We start from the raw sequence: 15,234 nt of genomic DNA on the forward strand, positions 1-15,234 counted from the left end.
TGAGCAGTCATCTTTGGGTTCTCTGGAAAACTGCAATGACTTCAGTTTTCTGTCAAACTTTAAAAACAAATAAAATAAAAATTTGAATGAAATTCATATCATGGATCCTGTTGAAAGCACACAATGTATTTCCTGCAGCATCCACAGCGTAAAGTTAGTCAATTCATGCAAAAAATATTTTTCCTGAACAGTAAGAAAAATGACGAAGTTGGGAAAAAAAAAAAGCTTTGCATAGACATTTTCAATCACATGTAGTTTTTACTATAAACATGAATGCTCAAAAATTTAATATATACCAGCATGGAACTCTTTTTTTTTTCTTTCAGGCTTACAGCACTTAAAATAAAAAAACAAGACACACCAACTTTTCCATCTGACTCCTCTGTGTGTCAAACTGATCTAACTTGGAGCATGAAGGTGATTTGAGAATCAGACATCCAGCTGAGGGTCAAATAAAAATCAGACTTGCAAATTATTTCTTGCTAGACAGTTTTGACATCTGTATTATTAACATGAGTCTGTACAGTTTGAGGACATACAAAAGAATGCTTCAGTGACTGAAATCAAAGTTTAGTCATTAACAATATTAATATATTTATATTAATACCAACAAGGCTGTTACTTTTTTCTGTTCAAGTTCAGCACATTAACCATTTGTTTAAAACTAAGGGTAGTAGTCACTGTCTCGTGGGTAGTGCCCTACAGGGTTGTCCGTCATGTCTCCGGTCACCACCTCTCTTTCTCAGCCTCCCCTTTTGGCTCAGGATCTATCCAGTTTTCTCCAGCACCACACACCAGTTTGCAGGCAACTTGAAACACGTTGGAATGGAATGAAATTAAAAGAAAAATTCACAAGAAATCTACACAAAGATCAAAAGTTGCACTTGGCCTCTTTTTTCCCTGTATAAAAAAAAAGTAGTTTAACTGTGACCTGTTCCCCTCCCAACATCTACTCCAAGACATTGTTACCCTCTGAAAAGAAATCATACAGAATACAGTACATCACGTTTTTGTTTTACTTCACTTGAACTGCAAAACGAGAGGGTTGGGATGGATGGGGAACAGAAAGAAGAATTTACCAAGTCTACACTGAAAATGAATCTCCATGGATCTACACAGAGATCAGAGGGAACAGCTGAACTGCACACATTTTTTTCTTTTTTTTTTTCCTCTCTTTAATTTGCAGCAACGTCCATGAAGCTAAACGACTGCTCCCCTCCCTGCCTAATTTCCACAAGTCCTCTTCACCCCATCAGTCTGGGTTGGGAGGGGGGGGAGACAAGTGCGAGGTCTTGCTTAATCGTTCTTCTTCTCCTCTTCTGGCTTATTTGTGATGGCGGGAGTGGCAGCATCTGCAGCGGGGGCCGTATCTGCTGTGTTGTTCTTACTGTGATCTACTCCGCTTGTGCCAAACTCATTGACCCTGTTAGGATCAACCCGGTAGATCCAGCGCTGGTAAAGGTAGATGAAGAACACCACATCTGTGGGAGAGGAACCAAAGATCAGTCCAGTGAAAAATGAGCCCAGCTCAGATATATTATCCCTTTAATTCTAACTGTTTCCATTAAGAACTTCCTGTAAGTAGTGAAAAGCTTTTTTTATGCACATCAGATCAAAACTTTTTTTCACACTTCTGTTTTATTATGTAAAGCTAAATACATTGAAGAAAGGCATTAAGAGTTTGCTTGTCACACAAACACGGCCTGAGGATGATAGGATTTGTCTGCTGCTGTCTGTTCACACATCAACTGGATAGATGTTAAAGTCAACGCAAAGCTAAAGCTCAAAAACTAATCTGGAATTATAATTTATTTCGGATAGAATAGAATAGAATAGAATGCCATTTGTTGAACAACAAAATTTAAAAAGCCCTTCACTACACACATCTCCACATAACTACAATTACAAGATGATTGCATCTCTTTTATAAAAGGGTATGATTATATAAAGCTATTTCAGCCTCATCTGAACAAATCTTTGCATAAGTTTTAAAATTAGCGTGATTAGACTTTAGGCTCTAAAAATAACAATCTTTTATCAGTAAGTCCAAAGTTCAGTTTGTGCTTTTATGAAATCCAGTGGGTTAACACCAGAACTAACTCACATGGGAGTGTAAAGGATTAATTACAATGAATATTGTGACAGATTTCAGGGGAAGACACTGATTTGAATGGTCAGTCAAACACAATGAAAGGAAATGGATGTGCTCTTCCTGCCTGCTGGATCAGTATAAAAAACAGAAAAAAAAAAAATCACACAAGTTTCCTCTAAATAAATAAATCTAGATCAACTTCCCATCCTCTGCAGAAACCACAATACCTATCAAAATATATAATGAGAGGACATTAAACGTAGATATTTTAGGCAGTTATTTTACTTCCCCCTGATCTAAATGTAAATAAGAGACTCACCATCTCTGAGGCATCCTATCCTGTACATCATGGGCATCTTGATGACAAAGGCAAACAGGTCATCAATAAAAGTATTGAGGGCCTTGTAGGTAAGCATCCTCCATGGGAGGTGGGCTACAGATTTCATTTTGTAGTTGATGAATAGCTGTGGTGTCATCGTAATGAAACCTAAAAACCAAAGTGGAGAAAGAGAGGAGCTGGTTATATGAACAATTCCATCACCAAAAACAGGAAATAACCAGCAGGCAGCATAAATGACTGCCTGTGTGTCTAATAATACACAGACACGAGCTGAGGCTTTTGGGATTAGTTAGCTGTAACCATGATGCAAGTTTAAAAACATAATGAATGACTGGGGGGTTGTCAAATGAACATAGTGACTATCGCTAATACTTGCAGAGTTAATAATTAGTATGCAGGCAAATAATAGATTCATTTGAATTAATATTTATGTATAATATGTTTAAGATAAAATGTGTGCTGATTCATGTGAAATAGTCAATGTAACCTTTAGGGTAAACACTGACAAACATTTAAATTTAGCAAGGATTGAGCATGCTCAGAAATCCCTGCATCACTTATGTACATGAGTGTTGCACATGAAAGAATCTCAAATAAATTTATACAATTTTATACATTTTAGTAACCCTATTTTAATATTAATTCATCATAACATTTAATAGGGATGGGAAAATTGAACATCAAAATTTTTTGCTTGACAATTTTAAAATTGATTTTTTGGTTTAAAAAAAATCTTTTTTTTTTCTCCAAATAAAAAAAGATGATCCTTTGTAAAATTTTTGTCTTTTTTAAATTGTTTTTATTGATCTTTTTACTTGTCTTCTTGGGCAGCAGAATGATGGTCTAGCTACTGTGTTTTTTTTCTTAACTGAAATAAAGAAAAATGACGAGCAAAAAACAGTTTTGTACATTTTTTTTTAATCTACAAAAATAGGCAATATTGAAGAATTGTGAGAATTGCAATTTAAATCAAATCGGCACCCAAAAAATTGGAATTGAATTGGGACAAAGGCATATTGTTACAGGCCTACTATTTATCATGTTATTTAAGTGTTAAGGATTGATGTTCAATATAGATGTCCTGTACAACAGAGAAGTTATGACAAATGATATGTGATGCTGTGTAAAGACATATAAACTTACCAAAGGTTAATAAGAAGCCATAAAGCATGCTGAGTACCCACGAGTACCAGCCTTTATGTTCTACATACAATAAACTGTAGACAGCATAGCAGCCAAACAGAGGGTAGAGCAGCCATGACAAATACTTAAAGGCCATCTGTTAACAAGATAAAAAACATAAAAGACATTATTAATTAAAAGAAATTAACATGTATAACTGTTTCTCATTCAGAACTGCTTTCTCTGCAAAGCAACACTTTGCAGACCTGATCAGATGATTTAATAATTTATGTTTTATAACTGATTAAACTTACATCGTCGTAGATTTTGGTCGAAGACTCCACATATGTTGACTTGTCTGTGAATACCAGTCTGGGAAAGACCCCTGCAATCTTGTTCTCTCGGTCTAACTAAAGAGAAGACAACAATGCACGATTAATTAAATATGGTAATAACAACATAGAAGGATGCCAAAATAAATTTTTAAAAAAATTGTACATCCATCTTCAACTCCTAATAGTAAACTAATCACATTAAAACGATGAATAAAAAGATGAATAAATGATTTGTTGATCATTTGAGAAAAAGGACCAAATATTACTTGACAAAGCACTATTTTCTCCTTGAATCTCTTACTTCATCCTAAATCTGACCTTCATTCTAACTTATTTAAAGAATTTCAGGTCTGTTTCCCTTTTACTGCTGTATGCTGACCAGTTGTCATGACAACAAATGACAAAATCTTTTTGAGAAACTTTGTTAAGTCGTGTATCTCAGTCCAGGTTCTCAGGACCCAATGCCCTAAGATTAATGAAGCTCCTCATCAATATCACTGGCAAGCCTCTTTACAAGCCATTTATTGGATTCAGGTGTGTTAAAGTAGGGTTACCTCTAAAACATGTGAGGTAGTGGTCTTGACAACCAGGACTGAAAAACACAAGCTGTGCTTCCATTACCTGTAGAATTGTGCAAAACCTAAATATCAAAATAATAAAACTGGTAATGGAAATCAAAATATACAGAAAAACTCAAATATTGGTTAAATAAGGAAAAAAAAAGAAAAAAAAAAAAGAAGGTATTTATACTCTCATAAGGTGGTTTTTCATAGGTTTTTATAAAGAAATATATCACAACAGTGTAATAGAATCACTTTTCAGATTTACATGTCATGAGACATGACATAGGTGGCCACATGATCGTTTCATTTCAAATAAAGATGGTGCTGCATGGCTAGACGGAAATGTTTTTTCGTGAAAACGTGCAGAGAAAAATATAACCACCATCCTGAGAGCAAACAACAGCAAATTGGAAAATTTTACAAGGAATTAAAAAGGGAAATAAGAGGGAGAAGGGCTTCAAAAAGCCATGGCAAATCCCCTGCAGCAAGTGGAAAACCCTGAAACAAGACCTAGCGTCCTAATATAAGGGGCAATAACCCCTAAAATCTCGTCCTGGTTTTATTGTAGTGATACTTTTAGACCTCCATTCAGTTAAGAGTAGTGGTGAGATTGTGTGTGAAAAAGACATTGATGAGGTGTGTGTTTTTAAATAACTGTATATACTCTCAGTTTTTGTTTTTTTTTCTTTTTAATATGTATAAATTGTTATTATGTAAAGCACTAGCTTTGTGCATGAAAAGCGCTTCATAAATAAAATTTGAAAATTAACTAGACTTACTCTGACATCCATGACCTTGGTGATTTTCCACAGGTCAATAAGAAGACCAATGAAGACGCTGACCTGAACCACAAAGTTAGTTTCATTGTCCAGAATGTACAGCAGCACAACCAGAGACTGAAAAACTCCAAATATGATGGAGCGCACAGACAGACCTTCTAAAGACTGTCTGCTGTTCCAAAACTGGATATCTGAGGAGAAAATAAGAGGTGAGATGAGAATGGATACAGGAGGTACTATGCTGCTTCTTGTTCAGATTTTAAACAAAAGACCTTAAATATAGTCAGGAAATTTTGATCTTACCATTTTTGAAGGCAAGAAATTCAAAGATGCTGTGCACAATGGAGACAACAATGGTAAGTCCCAGCAGGTATGGGTTGGTTTCCAAAAGGGCAACCTAAACAGCAACAACACATACAAAATACAGCACTGAAATGATTCTCAGAGGTCATGTTGGCGCTGGAAGTCAACAATTGACAAAACTTCACACAGCGATGGCTTAAGACAAGCCAATCAAAGAGGTACACAAATATTACGACTAAAGAGGATTTTCAGATTAATTTGAACAGACTAAGATTCAAGTGCACAATGTCTCATGATGAACAAATTCAGCAACTTTCAGATGAGCATAATTAAATTGTGCAAAAATCTTTTTAATATATTATTAAATATCAATAATGACACAATCAGATGACTATTTTATAAAACACAACCATGATCCCACAGACTGATAGTGAGAAGAATTGGCCAGAAATAATGAGAAATGGCAAAACAGACTTTTCTAATCCGACGATAAAAGATCTGTACTATGCACAATGGAAAAAAGGAGAATGACAGAATCATACAAGGAATAGAACCTAATCCCAATGCTGACTATCCACTCATCTACATTACTTTCAATACACCCAACAGGTAATGGAGCATCATTTGGAACATCATTCACTGCACTTCTGAAATGTTCTTTGTTTATCGGGAATGTCCTACATGACCGGTCACACCATGCAGAGAACTTTGCTTTGAACCATGCATGATCCTTTATATTTATTTATTTATTTTATATTTATTTGGATGTACCAACTGCTATGATGAAACTGGACAGGTCAGGTCCACAACCGCTTGTATATGGTGGAATAAAATATGTATAATATCTTATCTGAAGAGGTTTGGTAGGTCTCAACAGCAAAAGTGAAAATATTCCACACCAATGATCTGAATAAAGCAGGTGCCTCTTCAAACTTCTTTAACTCTGCTGCAGCTCGCCATATCAAACATTTCTACATGTGTGGCATAAGGAAAGAATTCAAACATTGAGACAGAGCAGCTATGACATCCCATCATGTAAATCAGATAAGACTACTGGTATTTTATCTTTTTTGAAATGAAAGAATGAAGACTAAACTTGTTCTACAGGAAATATGACTAAACTATTTCTGTTGGGTTATGGCACCGTACAGAAAACAAGAACAAATAACTTGACCTTGTAGTGAGTATGGAAAGTATGTGCTTGATTACGACACGTTATTTTCAAAATATTCAGTATTATCTAGACACCGTGCAGCCCACGGTCTCATTAGCTGTTAATGTGAGAGGTAATAAATTACTAACTCAGAGGTGTCCAGGTGTGGCCTTTGAGGGCCACAATGTATCCATGTATCCCCGCTCCAACATACCTGCCTCAAATTATTGGGTCATTGTACAGAATTTTATAGGCTGTTGGATCAATTTAATGTGAGACAAGTGTGTTGGAGAACGGATGAACTGAAAACCAGCAAGTTTGCAGCCCCTTTGAGGACGACTTTGGATATCCCTGTACTAACTAGTTTAACAGGTGAATGTAATCCAGCAGTCACCAACTTCAGTCCTTGATATTATCTATCATTCTGCAGGTTTTAGTGTTTTGCTGTCACAACACACTTGATTCAATTGAAAAGGTTTTCCAAAAACTTATCTACATCTGCAGACTGTTAATGAGTCACTGATTTGAGGCAGGTAACACTGACATTGTCAGGTGTGTTGCAGCAGGGGAAAACTAAATCCAACAGGATGGTCGATCTCGAGGATCGGAGTATTTTCAGATCTTGTAGAGCATCAGTAAATTATGCAAGAGTAACGTCACTACTGTCACTTGAAAAGGAAACATATTAAAAAAAAGATTGACCGTTTCATGAAACTACAAATGGATTGATTATATTTGAATAAATCCAAACTTGACTGTTAAACCCAGCTCTAGTCAAAATGTTCGGTTTTAGATCGAAATAAATGTAATGTGTTAAAGCCCAATCTCAAAAGTACACTAAAGTAGTTTGACTGGTTATGCTAGTACCCTCACTTTAATTTGTGAACCATAAGCACTCACTTTGACAGAGTCTTGGTCTTCATCAGACTGCTCGTAGGTGTCTTCAGGAAGGAAATTCCAAGGAGAGCGAGCATTTTGGGCAGCATACAGCTGCCATCGCCACAAGGACAGCGGGCAGTAAGTGAGACGCAGTGGGAGCGCCGTCAGGGTCTCGTTGATGGGATAATAATCCTTTTGAAGGTTCCAGTAGTCATTGAAATACACAATGGGGTAGTAGTCACCACTGACTGCATCAAATTTTACATCTAGCATCAGGGAAGAAGAGTGGAAATGTCAGACAAAAACTTGGAAGCAGTTTGCTTAACAGGCACAAAGGATTCTGTTGGTCTTGAGATCTTTGAAACAATATTTCCAGAAACATACACTGGTCTAGAGGAGGTGGAACAGAGCCTTTCACCCAGGCGGTGTGATCATCCACCATGTTGATGGTGAGGTTAGGATGCCAGTGTGAGATGATTTCCACTGGACCATGACTCTCTGCCCGCTGTGAGAAAGCACAGTTGAACATTAAAATAAAATTTAAAAAAATAAAACAAATACAGCTTTGCTTATTTAAAAAAAAAACAAAAAAAAAAACTACTGCACTACAGTAAAAAAAAAAAAAAACTTCATAGTAGGTCATTACAGCCATTGCAAACTCAGCATTTGACTCAACACAGCATACACCTTCAGAAGAAGACAAATAATAAAGATTAATTTATTAACCTTAATCATTTCAGGATCTGCTTCTGTCTCTCCTGTGAGCAGATTCTTGGTTTTCTGGAACTTTCTTCTCTTGAATTTATTTAGCACTGATGGAGGGAAAAAAAAGTTTAACCAAGTCAGATATTTTATTTCTCCAGCCTGAGTGTGTGTTTTCCAGAATCTTACTTCTTGTTGAATGAACCGTGGCCAGTCTGCGATACTGCCCCTTGCGTTTTGGGTCTGGATGGAATCCACTTTTGGTGAAGTAGACGTGTATGTAAAGGGAGCCGTTCTGCTGGACCTTCTGCAACCATACATCAAACAGAAGGATGAATTTGGATGCAAACAAATGAATTGGTCTTTCCTGTTTTTGATTAACTTTTATCTCCAGCTTTCTAAAATCAAACCGATTGCTTCTTGCCAGCATATAGCCCTCTTACAAAATTTTCCCCCATATTGCACCTCCCTTGCATCCTCAGTTATTCCCACCTCTGGGATGTCCAACTCCTTATAGTGCTGATAGCAGCCATCTCCAGTTTCCCCTGTAGTCCAGTCTCCATAGACCAGATCCCTGTGGAACCAGAACAGGGCCTCTGTGTTGTTGAAGTCAGAGAATACTTCCTCCTGGGACACGTATACATACAGGTCCTGCAGGCACGGTGGGAAAATGAAGGTGTTTATCATATTACTGTGCCAGCAGAGACAAGCCAGGAAGGCACCAACACAGGCTGGCAAACCAATTGCTTTATGGGAAAAAGTATTGAGGTGTGCAGGAATGAAGACCTTAAATTGTCAAGTTAAACAATGAGCCCATTTACATGCACACTCACAAACTCTGATAATCATGTAAATAATATAATCTGATATCATTTGATTTGATGTCTTCCCCAATATTGTCTTCTTTCATGTAGACTCATGCAGCTAATTTAGTTTTTTTTAACATTTGTCATTTAAACAAACCTTCTGACCAAAATCATCTCTCTCTCCATTATAATGCCAGATTTGTATTTTTAAAGTAGTTGCATGTCAGGACACCCAATGATTCAAAATCCTAAATGCAAGACCGCAATGACAGAGACTTCATAAATGAGGGTGATAAAGCTAATTTTCAGTAGATTATGTACACAGTTATGACAAGGCACCTGCATCCCCAAAATCACCTTCTCTTACTGAGATGATGCCAAATTTAAATTTTAATATGGCATCAGTAATGAAATACAGATTATTTCTCCGGGAAACAAAACAGCATCACAACCAACACATATGTTTTATTGTATGTTGAGGTGCCTGTAATAGTGGGATTATTATTATTAGTAGTATACACATTATTTCTATCAATAAAAAAGGGCCCAGTAGAAAAAATACTGAAGCAAACTGTAAACCTGTAAACTACTAAACAGTTTAGTACCTCTCGGATTAGCAGCCAACAGCAAGATTGTGGATATCACCATTATCAAAAAATATCAGATGCTTTGAAAATTATAAAAAGTTATACCACACACCTACATGCTCCAAAAGAAATCCAATAATGGACTGGTGATTTAGACAAGGATTTTCCAAATATCATGCATGCAGATGTGTCAGATCAGTTGACATTACATTTATCTGATTATTCCTAGATATCTGATTTTGATGGTCATGTAAACAGCTTCAGTATGAATTCTATGAAAAGGACAAGTGTCATACCATGAGGGTGTCTTTGGGAAAGAGGTTCCTGCTGGGTACTCTGGGGGCTCCTGCTGGTGTGCTGGGGTCAGGAGTGGATGGTCCTCGACGGAACCAGCTGCTGATGGCCCAGATTATGAAGATTCTGGAGAAACACGTACAATCATAGTAAGATAAAACAGATTAATGCTACATAAAATTATTTACTTGGAAGACCAAGTAAAGCCTGTTTTTCCAAAGTTAGGTAGTCAACTACTCCTCTACTTGTTTAAGCTTTGAAATGTAATGTGTTTTACACAAGTAGATCTTCTTCCAAATGAACACTGCCGGTGAAAACTACATTATCTAATTAAGAATATTGCTGAAGAGTGACCAAAATTCAAAAACCATAGAAACAGCTAATTGAAAAACTTATAACACCACCGGGTACTTAAATTGGATCATGAATTATAAAATAATTAAGAAATCCTATTTACGATGAGCAAAAATCAATTAGTGAATCAAAAGGATAAAATCTAAATTGCTGATAAAAGGTGACTACAGTGGAAGTGGCACTGACCATGAAGTTGACTATAATGAAAGATTTCTTATAGATTTTGACCTCTGGAAGTCAATCCAGCTCAAAAAAACAAAACGCCTGTGCGCTTTTTGTCTTGCTCATTTACGCTGCAGTTAATCAATTCACAGCACAACTTGATGGAAAAGAGGCACAAGCACAGACTGAAAACTCACTGAGAACAGAGTGAACTGAGAGCTAAGTTAGCTATAGCAGGGGCTCTATTATTCATCAACTTGCCTCTGCATTTGGACTGTGACACCACCATGATAATAAATTCTGTGACTTATTGCAACAGTGGCATTGGGTAAACTTTAATCTGTGGGCTTACTCTCTGCCTGCCAGATAAAAAAAAAAAAAAACTATTAAACTTACCTAAAAAGGACTCCTTTAATGACCTGCCATGCATTAGGTGCTTGTTGTTGCTGCTGCTGCTGCTGTTGAGGATCTTGTGCATTTCCAGCTGTCTGCACAGTCTGTCCGTCTGTTGTTGAGGCAGTCCCATTGCTGCTAACCTACAGGCAAAAATAAGGAAGGAAAAAAAAACATGGTTACTGTAGCCAAAAAGGGGGTAATGATGACACAGCAGTGGTGCTATGTCATGAAGAAAAGCTTCATTGGCATCAAAAAGGATCCCTCATCTGTTCCAAGTAAAATGTAATTCTGCTGCAAACCCATAATGATATTTAATTAAGATCTATCCTCAGTTTTCCTTAAAAAAAAAACAAATAAAAAAAACAAAAAAAGACAGATACATTAGTTTTTAAATACTGTTTTAAATAGTTTTTAAAAACAAACATTTTAATTAAAACATGCTATTTGTGAATTAGACTATATATATATATATATATATATACACACACACACATACATATATACATACATACACACACACACAGCTCAAAAAAATAAAGGGACTTACGTAACATGTAGATCTGAATAAATTAAATATTTTTATTAAATACTTTTCTTTCCATAGTTGAATGTGCTGACAAAAAAAATGCACAAAATATATCAATGGAAATCAAATGTATCAACCCATGGAGGTCTGGATTTGGAGTTATACTCCAAGTGGAAAACACACTACAGGCTGATCCAACTTTGATATAACGTCCTTTAAACAAGTCAAAATGAGGCTCAGTAGTGTGTGTGGCCTCTGTGTGCCTGTATGACCTCCCTACAACGCCTGAGCATGCTCCTGATGCGGCGGCGGATGTTCTCCTAAGGGATCTCCTCCCAGACCTGGAATAAAGCATCCGCCAACTTCTGGACAGTCTGTGGTGCAACTTGGCGTTGGTGGATGGAGCGAAACATGATTTCCCAGATGTACGCAATTGGATTCAGGTCTGGGGAACGGGTGGGCCAGTCCATAACATCAATGCCTTCGTGTGCAGGAACTGCTGACACACTCCAGCCACATGAGGTCTAGTATTGTCTTGCATTAGGAGGAACCCAGGGCAAACCGCACCAGCATATGGTCTCACAAGGGATCTGAGGATCTCATCTCGGTACCTAATGGCAGTCACGCTACCTCTGGTGAGCACATGGAGGGCTGTGCAGCCCTCCAAACAAGTGCCACCCCACACCATTACTGACTCACTGTCAAACTGGTCATGCTAGAGGATGTTGCAGACAGCAGAACATTCTCCACGGCGTCTCCAGACTCCGTCATGTCTGTTACATGTGCTCAGTGTGAACCTGCTTTCTTTTGTGAAGAGCACAGGGTGCCAGTGGTGAATTTGCCAATTTTGGTGTTCTCTGGCAAATGCCAAACATCCTGCACGGTGTTGGGCTGTAAGCACAACCCCCACCTGTGGATGTCGGGCTCTCATACCACTCTCATGGAGTCTGTTTCTGACTGTAGAACCACTCCTTTCTAGGGTGTGTCTTGCCAATTGCCTATAATTTCTCCCTGTTGTCTATTCCATTTACACAACAGCATGTGAAATTAATTGTCAATCAGTGTTGCTTCCTAAGTGGACAGTTTCATTTCACAGAAATGTGGTTGACTTGGAGTTATATTGTGTTGTTTAGGTGTTCCCTTTATTTTTTTTGAGCAGTGTATATTGTATATTAGGGGTGGGAGAAAAATTATTTCACACATGTATGTGTGTGTATGTATACTAGACTGTCAAAGCTACTGACATGCAATTTTTCAGTTATTCAACTACTATGACCGAGTTGTTTAGCAAACCTTCAACAGTTTGTGTAGTTTAAGCAACTCTTATAAATATTGCATTTCATTGGGAGCCACTGTGCTTATTAATGATGACATTTGATTATTAAAATCTATAAACTTAATTTCAATGCATTTTCACCCCAAGTTGCAGCATGTCCACATAACACCCCCACCCAACCCACCCTTCTGGGAAGAACGCATTCTATTCAAATGGCACAATAGAAAAACACATGCCAAGTCATGAGACTCATTCGCTATCTAAACATCTAATCTCCACTGTTGTCATCAACAAAAGGGAAACCAGTAGCTGGCCCCTTCAAACAAACAGCACATGAAGCTGAATAATGTTTTCTGTTTAAACAGGTCAGTACTTAGAAAAGTACCAAAAATGATTTAAAATGGGCAACTTCTAAAAATCAGAAGGCTAATAGTATGATATTGGCTGAGCACCATAAAAAGGACAGTTCAAGGCCATGATGTGGCTCAAAATAGGGCTTTTCATCCTCACGACCATGTCCCACTGTGTTAAAATAGAAACAAATCTATTATCAGAAGCACGGACCTCTGTCTCCAGTAGAAATCACCACAATAATCAAGTAAGCGGATCACAAACGTGCTTTAAAACATAAAGAGATTATCACCTCCAGCCTATGATAATGATTTACAATATGTGCCCTCTAAACAAGTATTAATTATTAACTACATATTCATAGTTCAGAGTAAATACTTCGCATCAGATTATCACTGTGTCTGACACAAAAACAGGAAAAAGTTCATCTACTGTGACATGGAGACAGTATCTCAAATAATGCCAGTTATATAAAAGGTACATAATATACTAAATAAAAAGAAAACTCAGCCTGTGCCACATACTGGTACTTAATGTTAATGACACAAACCACATGTCTGCATTTAGATTCACATGTAGTATCAGAAAAAAGTAACAATTAAGTGTTGTGTCAAGGTCACTACATGAACACTTTAAAGTAGATCAGACACCTGTTGTTATATCAGGCTACTAGCAACTAGCTGACACCATCCCAAATTATCTCTACAGAAATTTCTAATAACATCTGTGTGCCTCAGTAGATACACAAGGGCTCCTAAAACCCATTTATCCTTACAGAGCAATTTATTGTGAAAGACACACTTAGTACATATTGTACTCCTGCCCCAGTTTCTGCTACACATGAATTCAAAGTGCTTACAAACCAGAGTTAAGCATCTATTTTTCTGGATCCCTGTAAAATAAAGAGCTGTAAAATGTTTACTAACATTTAGCAGCCAATGAAAACATACACTCATAATCCTTAAAGACAGAATGTGTATGGGACCCATTTCCAAACCTTGTCTTTCTTTTTAAAGATAGTTATAGGATTACTTTGAGGGTTCTGATAATATCTTTGAAACGGTGCAAAAAGTTGCTCAATTACATTCTAATTTAATACCGAGGGATGAGATGCAATCCTAGGTTAATAATATTTCAGATTTAATGGAAACGATAAAATACCAAACTCAAGTTATGCACTCATAAAACAAATGACACATATTTGCTACACCTTAGTTGTCTAGCTTGTTTTACCAATTTTTGTTGAAATTCTGAAAATTAGCACATGGGAGGCGAGCAGTCTGTCACCAGGAAATGGTGAATCACAGTGACCTTTCTATTTGTAATGAACATTAGTTACTCTTAGAAATTAAACCACTTCTTAAGACAGTAGTGAATTTTAATGATATAAAACCACAGACTATGAGACTATTGGCCTCTGGTCATGAATTTGTAAAGTTACCCATCACATCCTATTACAGTCTAAGACAGTCATATTTTTGTCTCCTAATAAGCATTTTAGTTTATAGTCAGCTTCCATTTCTTCCTGACTGACAAAATTGGCAGACATACAAACTATTTATTCTGGGTTTGTAAACTACAGTTTTCCTACCAAATTAACCTTCTGCTTACGGGTTTGGAAACTGCCGACAGAACCAAGAGTCAAAGATAAGAGATGAGGAGAATTAACAAGCAGTCGAAATCAAGAACAAATTGAGAGGAAGCCGCTTCAGACTGGTCCGGTTCGTCAAGCCGAGCTGCGCTGCTCACATGCGGGCCTTGTGATACTGTCACGCTGCGGTAGACAGCTGGCTCACGCAAACACATTTGTGACCAACTAATTATTGTTTTTATATTAGTTTAATGTTTTATTCAGGGGAGATTTCACCGTTAACATCTCCTTCTCTCCCTATCTCTGCACGTTACCAGCCAGTATTTCTCAACACATCGTGCACGGCAAGAGGGGGCCGCTTTAAAACCACCGGCACTGACAACGTCACTCAGGCTCGTGTAACCACCGCTTAATAGTTTAAATATCAGTCCTCCGACAGATTTCGTTCAAAATATCAAACTAATTAATTTCCCTTAAGGTGACAAGTGAATAAAGCAGGAAGAGTGTCATTCATTTTTACCTCGCCGTTGCTCACAGCAGCTTTGGTTGATTCAGTCCCCTGCGTCGCCATCTTTCTTCGTCTCTATCGCGCACACGCCACAGAACTGGCTGGGAAACTGCGC

At 37.3% G+C, this 15,234-nt stretch overlaps 1 protein-coding gene across 1 annotated transcript; it reads right to left on the bottom strand.

Moving 5' to 3' along the window:
• Positions 1 to 244: 244 nt before the first annotated feature.
• On the bottom strand, positions 245 to 15,192 carry clptm1 (CLPTM1 regulator of GABA type A receptor forward trafficking). The gene is made up of 14 exons (XM_079245823.1): positions 15,132 to 15,192; positions 10,868 to 11,007; positions 9,958 to 10,081; positions 8,761 to 8,919; positions 8,458 to 8,575; positions 8,293 to 8,378; positions 7,951 to 8,071; positions 7,588 to 7,832; positions 5,535 to 5,628; positions 5,232 to 5,422; positions 3,869 to 3,964; positions 3,576 to 3,711; positions 2,412 to 2,579; positions 245 to 1,481 (listed from the first exon to the last, which is right to left on the bottom strand). Exons 1-14 carry the CDS (start codon positions 15,180 to 15,182, stop codon positions 1,297 to 1,299), a joined length of 1,914 nt encoding a protein of 637 aa, XP_079101949.1. The 5' UTR covers positions 15,183 to 15,192; the 3' UTR covers positions 245 to 1,296.
• Positions 15,193 to 15,234: the final 42 nt, after the last annotated feature.

The sequence above is a fragment of the Telmatherina bonti genome (assembly GCF_933228915.1).
Source record: "Telmatherina bonti genome assembly, chromosome: 9".
NCBI classification, from domain to species: domain Eukaryota; kingdom Metazoa; phylum Chordata; class Actinopteri; order Atheriniformes; family Telmatherinidae; genus Telmatherina; species Telmatherina bonti.

What these genes read in the sequence shown, in the direction of transcription:
- clptm1 (XM_079245823.1), bottom strand. Translation starts at nt 15,182, where the DNA reads ATGGCGACGCAGGGGACTGAATCAACCAAAGCTGCTGTGAGCAACGGC. An exon ending in AAGACCAAGACTCTGTCAAA is followed by an intron (nt 5,629 to 7,587) that starts GTGAGTGCTTAT and finishes GTTGCTGTTTAG; the next exon opens with GTTGCCCTTTTGGAAACCAA. An exon ending in ATTTCTTGCCTTCAAAAATG is followed by an intron (nt 5,423 to 5,534) that starts GTAAGATCAAAA and finishes TTTTCTCCTCAG; the next exon opens with ATATCCAGTTTTGGAACAGC.